This window comes from Cyprinodon variegatus, unplaced genomic scaffold (genome assembly GCF_000732505.1).
Source record: "Cyprinodon variegatus isolate N-32 unplaced genomic scaffold, C_variegatus-1.0 Scaffold1499, whole genome shotgun sequence".
Classification (NCBI taxonomy): domain Eukaryota; kingdom Metazoa; phylum Chordata; class Actinopteri; order Cyprinodontiformes; family Cyprinodontidae; genus Cyprinodon; species Cyprinodon variegatus.
Window position 1 is genome coordinate 4,072 of NW_015151952.1, and position 9,891 is coordinate 13,962.

Here is a 9,891-nt window from a genome sequence, read left to right on the forward strand (position 1 = left end):
ACAGCTTAGGAAATATCTCCAGATTTATATATTTCTCTAATGAATTTTGGATTGACATCGTTTCAGGGTTTCCACACTGCCTGCAAAAGTCTCAGACATGATTAAAGTATTTCTAAGGTTTCAATAAATACTGAATTAATATTTGGCTTCATTCTCTGTTGGCTCTATTAAATGCTGTATTACTTTCTGCTTCCCATCACTCGTTCTTTATCTCTCCCTTTCTCCCTTCCTTTTTCTGTTCCTTTCTCACTTCATTTTTTTCCCATCACGCTGTGCTTTTTCTTTTGTACTCTTTCCTTCTTTCCCTCCTTCTTTCATTCTATCTTTTTTATACTTCCTACCCCATTCTGCCTTTCATTGTTAGATTCATTCCTTTTTTTCACTGTTTTTCTTTAGTTTGTCCTTCTTTCCTGTGTTTTCCTTCTATTTTTACTGACACATTCAGATTTCCTTACTTCTTTCCTCCCTTCCCCGTTTCCGCCTTATTTACAAATTCTGTTTTCTGTTTCTCCTCTTTCTTTCCTTCTTAACTTTATTCCTTCCATCAAGCTCTTTTATTTTATCTTCCAAACTTCAATCTATCCCCTTCCATTTTTTTTTATCTTCTATTTTTGCTAATGCCCAAAGAAAGTAAGAAGTGGGTTTGTTGATCAGTGTGGAAAGTGTAATTTGGTTGTTTAATGTCTGTGAGCCCCTGTCGTTATTCTGCTGTGTTATCATACCTTGTCAGCTATGTTAACGTTGCAGCCTGCCACTATTAAAGAATGGATTACAGGGATGTGACTGTTCTTCACTGCCAGGTGGAGTGGCGCCTCCAGCTGCTGTGAGGAAACATTAATTTATTTTCTCAGAAAGAAAAGAGAAATGATCCAGATGCAGAGGTTAGATGCAGCATCTCTACGAGATTATGGAAATGTACTTTTCCCAGCTGGCTTGTGTTTCCTCACCTGGTTTTGAACATCTGTATGGGCGTTGAACTCTAAGAGGAGTTGGACCAAAGACAAGTCTCCTTTTTCTGAGACCGGGTGGAGAGCACTGCATTTGGCCTATGGAAAACAGGAGTTAAGCTCCAGAACCTAAATTGCATGTAGGATTTTTCAATGACCACCCAAATCACTAAGCATTCACATATTTGAAAGGGGATTATTTAAACGACTGACAGTGATATAAATATAATTTTTTAAAGCTTAAATCTGGTTATACCACTGTGAGGATGTTGGGGTCACAGCCAGCCTCAAGCAGGGCCAGGATGCAATCTTCCTGACCGGTATCTGCAGCCTGGTACAGAGCCGTCTCACCATCCTTCAACACAGGAGTTTAGAATAAAACAACTATTTATGTGAGCAGAAACAAAACAAAGTTAACATAATTAAACTGAAATAGCTTGAAGAGTCTATAATGCTATTATGAATGTAGAAATCACAGTACAGCCTTTAGAAGTTAGGGTTTCCATTTATGCTGGATCATAGTATATGTGGTTGCATTAACAGAAACATGTCTGATAGTTCTTAATTAATCCTAAATAGAGCCACCATGCAGCAGTGGATTATCCATTCAAACAAAGAAAGAGAGGAGGATTTCCTACAACATTGACTTCATCCCGAGTATCAAAGCTCTGCAGCAACAGTTGGATGGCGTCCAAGTGGCCGTTCCTGGCAGCTAAGTGCAGGGGCGTGTCCCCTCTCTGCCAGAATGGAGGGAGGGAATAATTTGCATCAAAGAGGGGTTGACTTTGAGCTTCCTGGTAGGTATGATGCAAACAATATGCATGCAGGGACTCAGACATAAATGCCCTTATTTAAACAAGGAACAAGATGCATCATTATCCTACAGAAAACAGACACACCAACCTTATTGGGCTTCATTGTGGCCATGCTGTATGGCTCCATCAGTATTTTTAGCATTTCTAGGCTTCCATGTTCTGCTGCCAGTGCAAATGGATGATTTCCTGACTGGAATACAGACAGAGAATGCAGGTGCAGGCAGGAACACATTGTGGATGTAAAAAGAAAATTACAAATCGGTTTAAAATGCCAGGATTTTGTGACAAAATATGAGAACCAAAGTCACACAACATTTTTGAAATGTTTTCACAATAAAAGTTTTACAGTTTGTATAATGCAGCTGGTACAAAACGATCTAAATATAAAAGTTGCAAAGACCTGGCTGCATACATGTTCCCAGCCCTAAGTCCAGTCTTTGTCATCTTGTCCTCAGTGTCAGCCTGTTGTGCTCTTTGACCGGAGGTATTGATTTAATTAAAAACACTGTATCATCTCAAGACAATCAACCTATAATCATGAGGCTTCTACCCCCATGTTGCATTGTTGTTGTTGTTGCTGTTTTAAAGCTGTGTTCATAAAGTTGCTTCCACCATATGCTTCCCTTTGATGTTCTGAGAAATTTCCAGCTTGATCTGGGTGGTTTCTTTAAAGGACACGGCTTGTTGCAGTTTTCCAACTCACCTTAAAATAGTTTTGCAGTTTTATCAGAATTGCAAACGGATGGCAGATTTAAATTTATGAAGTTTTAACTTTAACTAAATAAAAAAGGGTCTTTAACAGAGTGTTATTTTAATCGTGTGCACACTTATGCATCATGTTCTTGCACCTTTTTACTTTCACATGCAGATCTAACCTTACCTTAAAATGTACAAAATATCATATCAAAAAGACTTTTTAGAGAGAAATTTCTTCAAAATACTATAATTTTAACAGAAATGTGAACATGAAAGATCCACTGTACAAATGTGATGCCCTTTATTAAAAAAAAGTAGGACATTTTATTTATCAAAAGCAAATACCTGATCATCCTTGTCTAATTCTTTCATTTGCATATCGTTGATAATATACTCCACAATATCAGTGTGGTTGTTGATGGCAGCACAGTGCATGATGTTCAGTCCTTCCTGGGAATTAATTTAAAAAAAGCATTTTACACACATGAAGCACATATATTTGCTTTTTATTGCCTTCTGTTGGTTAGATAACCTTCTTATAAATGTTTACCTCATTTTCAACTTTCTGTTCAGCTCCAGCCTGGACCAATAGCTTCAGCATCTCCAAACTGCCGAACCAGGCAGCTAGATGAATGGCGGCCATACCAAACTGCCATTACAAGAACACAGTAATATACTTAAATATGTAACCTAGCTTGCTTTTCTGGTTTGTTGATGTTTTTCTTCATCTGTCTCACTTTGTCCTTTTGATCCACTTTGACCCTGCGCTGCAGAAGGAACTGTGTTGCATCCTTGTTTTTGCCAGCTACTGCGTAGTGAAGGGCTGTCCTGTTGTGCTGTTTTTGTAGATCACATTACTGCGGCTTCTTTACAGAAAGTTTCTGCTAAACTATATTGCTTTTTATACTTTTCTTGCAGGATGACATTCTACGTTATGTTTTCTACTCACCACATTCTTTGCGTTAACATTCACACTTTTTGCAAGATACTTCATGGTCTTCACATCGTCCCTCTTTGCTGCCTCCATGAACTGCTTCTCGATGTCAAGCACTGCTCCACATTTAGGGGGGCGGGGGGTCCACACACACACAACCAGTTTAGTTTACACCAAAACACTATAATGTGGATTAATTCAATATGTTTATCATGGAAATTCAGAAATTCATTCTTTCTTGTTAAGGATCTACTGATTTTATCCATCATAAACATTTGTTTTGGCAGTTTACTCATCTAGAATTTGATCACCCAGAACTGTAAAGTGTGTAGTAACACAATCCTAAGTAGAAACTACATTGACATCCAATGATAATTGGATAGACATTAAGGAATAATAAAAAAAAAAAAAAAAAAACATGGACAGACTGAAGTTGACCAGAGAGAATAAAAAAAAAAATTGGACTACAGGAAAAATCTTGTTTGATTTCCAACTGGGGATTTTCTGCCACTGAAGGAGAAGAGGCCTTGAAAGACACCTTGCCTTAAACCGTCTCCCTTGCAGATTCTGCCTGATGATTATCTTACTGCAGCTTGCATCGGGGACAAGCTTAACTTCGGCTGTGGATGCTCCAATATCTTGACGGACAGCCAGATGATTTTTCAGAGTCAGATCAATTGTTTTGGGTCTATCACTTGACCTTTTGCTCCACAATCTTTAGGAATTTTGAAGAAATTTAAAATGACTGTCTTACTTCCACAGATCCACATTTTGGCAAAAATTAAGACTTTTAAATTCTATTTAGTTTAACCTTTGATGAGCTAATGAACAGCCGATTTCAGTATAATGATTGATTGCAGAAAACTACTTTAAGTTGTTTTTTTTTTTTTTGTTGTTGTTTTTGTCTCACTCCCATTTAATCTTTTTGCTTTTTGTAGTTTTACTTAAAACTGTCTTAAGAGGTCTTACATTTTTGGTCAAGAGTGTAAAGCTAATGAACATCATGCCTTCTGTGAAGTATAGAAGCGAAGGGGTCATGGTTTGCGAATGCTTCTCTTCTGCACCATATGATCATATTAACAGCACAGTATTCACCAAAACTAAATCGAAAAACATTACAATTCCCATAAAGCTATGCTCTCAATCTCAAGCCTTGAGGCCTGGGTTCCTGTAACTTTGGTGTGTATCCCCTGCCTGACACACCTGAATAAAATGGCCAAATTTTCTCGCTAGAATGCAGACGTTTTCTATAGAGCACTACTCATGAGCTAATATTTGAGTCTGGTGGTGAGCCACATCTACTTGGTGAAGAAATAATGTTTGACACCACTTGCCTTAATATAGTATACTAGTAAATCCATCCAGAGGGGATATGGCTAGACTTTATAGGGTAGAATGTCTAAACCCTTCCCCTTGTCATGATTCTGCAGTTTTTGGTTCTGTTTAAGTTTTCTTTTTTCTTTTCAGTTACACTTTAATTTATGACATTCTGTTTTCTAGGTAATTTAATTTCAGTTCATTCTAATTGTTTTGTGTTTGCATTTGAGTTCTTATGCATTTCTTGTTTACTCTCTGTTGCCCCCTTGTATCAGCCTCCTTTCCCCCAGCTCCCTTCTAGCTCCTTCTGTTTACACCTGCTCCCAATCAGTTCTTACTCCATCCATTGTTCTTTTTGGCATTTATACTCCTCCTCTGCAGTTACTGTTGGCTGGATTCTTTTCATTCCTTCATCCCCTCCTAAACCCATATGTTCCCATATGAGTTATTTACGGATTTATGGTTCTGTTGCCACTACTCCTTCTTAAATCTGCAAGAAACCACCTCAGCTTCTGCCTCTGCATTTGGGTCCTCTACAAACCTCTGCCCAACCTAACACCCTTTAGAATATACAGTGTGTTAATATCTCTTGTTTTATTAGTAAAGCAAATTTCTTTTTTCCAAATGTGTGTAATAGTTATATAAGAACAACACAAAAAGCAACTATTTAGGTTGATAAAAGCCATTAGCAACATCTAAACTGAATACATCTAAACTAAATACAATTTTATAATAAATAAATAAATACATTTTTATTTTTGTATAATTGGTGTCCTTGCATGGGGCCAGTTAAATAATACAATACTTATAAAATTCTTTAAAATTCTTGCCGCTATGTATAAACCACAATACTTCTCTATGGTCTCCATACACACCATATCAACACCCTATACAATCATGAAGCTTTGGTAGACAAGTTATGATCTGAGCTTTTTTATAGTTGTTTGATAGAAATGTTTGATAATGCATTAATTAATCTAAGGTGCTGAATGTCAGACTAAAATGTCAAAGAACTGTGCAGGAATCAAAATGGGACTTTTAGCAACATTAAAGGAAAAAAAAGAAGAGCTGGCTGATATGAATAAAAGGTAAAACTGATACAGTCTCACAAAGTATGTTGCTGTTCATTTTAAAATTTTATAGAATAGCTTTTGGTTCTTTGTTAGGTTTGAATATGTTTTGGGGTTGCACTAATCAACCAATAAAATCTCCTTTTTCACACCTCTTCCAAGGAGCTGTGCAAAAAGATTTAATTTCCAGCCCGAAAAAAAACAAAACAAACAGCAATCTGACAAAACTGAGAAATTAGGTTAATATTTACAAAAGACATAAAAAGTGTCAATTTATATGAGCTTTGCTGTTGTGGATAAAAAATTATCAATGTTCTACCAAAGATCTACAAGAAAAAAAAGAAAGAAGAAAAACACTGCAGAAAAAAGAACAAAACCAAAATCTGCATTATATTGTACAACTGTATTTACATATGGCGAAATAAAAACTCTAATCAAAATTATTCTTGAACTTAAAATAAAAGCAAATGTAATAGCTGACTAAGCCTAATGGTAATCTATGTGATATTTCATAAAAATGTTAAATCAGAATTGGGGCTATTTCTTATAGAATCATAGGAAAACCACCACAGCAGATTCATACCACATTATAATGCTACAGAAGTTTAAAGAACATTATCATATGAATACAACATGAATATTACTTTTTAAATAATGTTTAAAGTTTTTAATATTATACCACAGTAAAATGCTCTAGATGTCATAACTATTGTTCAAACCTAAAAAACATATTACTACAGTAAACTTGTCACACTAGTTTGTGATATCTTCCTTTAAACTGATGCATCTCCATGCCTCCTTCAAGAACAAACAATGTTCTGCAGGGACATTATAATGTAAATATATCTGACTACTGAAATGAGCAGAAGCAATGAAGTTCTTTTAGAACATTTAAAATGATCTGAACTCTAATTCTAAGACTCCGTATGTGGTAGAGGGTTTCTTTTTATCCTAGTAAGAATATTTTTATTTTAAAGATTTTTTAAAAATGAGTAAATAAAAACTAATTTACTATGCAGCATACAGAACTGGGGCAAATAAAAAAAAGCTGCTAATAGAGTTTTAAAACAAGTTTTGAACAAAAAACGTTATTTTCCTTTTTTATGATGTTGCAAACTCACACATTTCGTTGGTGTCAAAGCTTCCGTCAGTCTCTCTGTCTGCGTGCTTGCTGAGCCCCATGAGAGTCTCCTGTCGCATCCACTTTGGAAGGTCCAGATTTTCCTTTTTGGGACAATGATCTTTGATCTTGTTCCTCAGAGCCAAAACTCTTCTCTCCATGTCAACCTCATATAAATTAGCTATTTGTAAGGAGTCAGGTTAGAATGTTTTACCCCAGTTTCACACACTACTTAAGTGGAAGGAGAGAAACAGCAGAAGGTTAAAAGGAAGTCTAAGTCTTCTGTTTTCTGAAGGTTGATCCATGTTTGCTTTCCTGGGTCACGCCCACAAAGTCAGCTCATAATATTTACCATTACTAGCATCAGCTGTATTCAACTCGAGGGTGGCAGAACTATTTACCTCTTCTGAATAACATAATGTAATTGATTGACTTTATTGATCTCACAGTGAAGAATTTAGTTTTTACATCGGCTCAATAGTCAAAAAGAAGAAGGTGCCAAAAGGAGGAACCGGTGCATGGGTTTTATACAGTAGGTTATATACAGTGAGTCCATATACACACACACACACACACACACATATATATATATATATACACATACATATATATAAGACCACAGCATTTTGTGGACTTATAACGGTTCCGTTACTTACAGACTGTAAAGAAACGAGAAGTTTTTCACACCTACAGTTGACATCTATTACACCATGACTGTTATGAATAAAACAATTAGGAGTTTCCCTTTTTAACTGCACTGCAAAAATAAATGAAGTGTTAAATGGGAACTGAGTGAGCAGTGATTTCAACAAGATTTTAGGTTTAATATTTATTGCTTGTTGACAGAAACATGTTGTAACACAAAAGATGAATAAAACAGGCAAAGATTAAAATAACATAAATAAAATAGTTAGCAGATATCCTCATCTTTAATTGACTATATTTATACATTAGTTTCATTTGGATTTCAAATGAGTGTGCAAAGGAAGAAAATCCAGAGATTAAAATGGACAGCATATACTTCATGAAATAAATACTATTGTATTATGTTGTATTTCACTCCTTTTTTGCTGTTTTGCTAAATATAAAATCTATTTTCAAAGACGACCATGTGGCTGTTTATACCAATGTTCAATACACAACCCATTATGTTGCCAAAAAACTATATATATATATAAATAATCTGGTATCTGCAAACTTTAAAAGTCACCTCCAAATTTACTTATTGCTTAAAAGGAATTAATCAGTGCAAGTGCTTGGCTTCTGGTAGCAGCAGAAAGCTAAGAATGTGTCCTTATGTGCGGGGCTGCCAGGTCCTGGCAGGACTAAAGCTAGCCAGCATAAAACCTTCAGAGTGGCTCTTATTGTTGCAGGAAATATCTTCAATTCAACCCGGCTTCCTGACATTTCCCACGTCGTTACATTCACCTGAAGAACTTGTCGATGGTGTTGCAGGATCCTAAGCTTTTGGCTTTTTTAGATGGAGGAGAAGAAGGTGTGTCTCGTCTACAACAAGAAAGGAAGACAGGGAAAATGGCAGTTATTCAAGGATATTATCATTGGTTTCACTCAAGAGAGCTACAGTGGGATAGTTTGGATTACTGGGGCAGGCGCCTCCAGTTCTTAAAAACCAGTGTTTTCTATATGATCCATATTTCACCTAAACAAGAACAAGTGATTAAATCCTTTATTCTAACCCTTAATTCTAATGGTCAAGTCAAAGTCAAGCATAAACTCAGCTAAGGATCTATGGCAAGACTTAAAAATCTCATGAAAAATTTCAGGTTAACTTGCATTGATTTAACGCGCACACTAATAAAATAACCATGCTTAAAGGTATAGAGGAAGATCTTTTATTTCCGGGTGGATTATCAAAATAAGTGGTCCTCCTAATTGTCAATCATTCTGGTTATATGTTTACGTACGGCTGTCCTACGTTATTGTCCGTAGCTACTAGCTATCTTTTTTTTTTTGCGGATGCTCACTTTTGGGATGGGCAAATTTTTTTTTTAAAGTCTTTTCATAAATTCCTGAAATTCCTTCTCTATACATTTAATGTGTTTATAGTATTACAAAATCCCTAACAGTTCATTGGTCTGAATTGTTTTGCAAAGAGAAAACATTTGGGAACAGCATATGGAAAGCCATTAAATCGCCTCACCGTTTGCTCTTTCCTTTACTGGCTTGCCTTGGCAGGGGATGCCCGACGTCTGCAAGCAGAGACATGCAACCTGTTAGATGGAGGAGAAAAAGGAGCTCCTCTGGTCTCTCAGTGGAAACAGACACCCATTGAGGAGCTACATAGATGCAACATCTCTTGAGAAACATAAAGAGCTCGTTTCTAGAAGCTTGTTTCAGAGAAAAAACAGGCCTTAGTTCATTGTTGGGGATAGATAGGACGGATAGATTGAATGCCATTTCCAAGAGGGGGGGGGGGTTGGTGGCAGGGGTGAAATGAGATGTCCTTTCTCTGTCGGGATCAATAAGACCTTCTCATACAGTTCCACTGTCAGTAAGGGTCACAGGCCACTGAGAGCCCTTTGAAATAAAACAATGCTTCTGTTCCCTCCAAAGAAAGGATGTGCTCACAGGTTATGGATACTTTTAACAGCACGGTGTCTTCCATTACACTTAAGATCTATGAGGAAGCTAATAGTATACCTGGAGCCCCATTGTTAACATAAACTAGTAGGCAGTAGTTGATTCTTGCTGTGCAGAAGCAGCAGAACAAAATGAACCTTTCAGAAGACAAAGGGAAGCATATGTCTCTCTGCTGGACAGTTTGATCTGGTGTCTACAGTTATATAAAAAATTATATGATACACTTTATCATGCATCTTGATCTGGGAACACCTTATTGTACTTGGTTCATTGGAATAGATATACATACATTTGTTCTAAGATAGTAATTTATGAGAGAGAGAGAGACAGAGAGGAAGGAAGGAAGGAAGGAAGGAAGGAAGGAAGGAAGGAAGGAAGGAAGGAAGGAAGG

General features: G+C 36.5%; 2 protein-coding genes across 4 annotated transcripts in view; both read right to left on the reverse strand.

Moving 5' to 3' along the window:
* Nucleotides 1–484: 484 nt before the first annotated feature.
* On the reverse strand, nt 485–7,149 carry LOC107103653 (ankyrin repeat and death domain-containing protein 1B-like). The gene is made up of 10 exons (XM_015403439.1): nt 6,901–7,149; nt 3,408–3,508; nt 3,196–3,294; nt 3,009–3,107; nt 2,804–2,908; nt 1,851–1,952; nt 1,586–1,684; nt 1,204–1,302; nt 948–1,046; nt 485–821 (listed from the first exon to the last, which is right to left on the reverse strand). Exons 1-10 carry the CDS (start codon nt 7,058–7,060, stop codon nt 717–719), a joined length of 1,068 nt encoding a protein of 355 aa, XP_015258925.1. The 5' UTR covers nt 7,061–7,149; the 3' UTR covers nt 485–716.
* Nucleotides 7,150–7,931: 782 nt separating this feature from the next.
* polk (polymerase (DNA directed) kappa) overlaps nt 7,932–9,891 on the reverse strand; it is a 10,399-nt gene continuing 8,439 nt past the window's right edge. For 2 of the 3 annotated variants that reach the window (XM_015403437.1, XM_015403436.1), the window contains 2 exons: nt 9,061–9,109; nt 7,933–8,405 (listed from right to left, as the gene is read on the reverse strand). In XM_015403437.1, the coding sequence (XP_015258923.1) occupies nt 8,324–8,405; nt 9,061–9,109 (131 nt within the window). In that variant the 3' untranslated portion in view covers nt 7,933–8,323. Of the gene's footprint in view, nt 8,406–9,060; nt 9,110–9,891 lie in introns of all 3 variants that reach the window. The other variant, XM_015403438.1, reaches the window with a different exon arrangement.

Coding starts and splice junctions, on each gene's coding strand:
- LOC107103653 (XM_015403439.1), bottom strand. CDS start 7,060: ATGGAGAGAAGAGTTTTGGCTCTGAGGAACAAGATCAAAGATCATTGT. Junction 3,108..3,195: donor AAGTGGATCAAAAGGACAAA/GTGAGACAGATG, acceptor TTGTAATGGCAG/TTTGGTATGGCCGCCATTCA. Junction 822..947: donor ATACAGATGTTCAAAACCAG/GTGAGGAAACAC, acceptor GTTTCCTCACAG/CAGCTGGAGGCGCCACTCCA.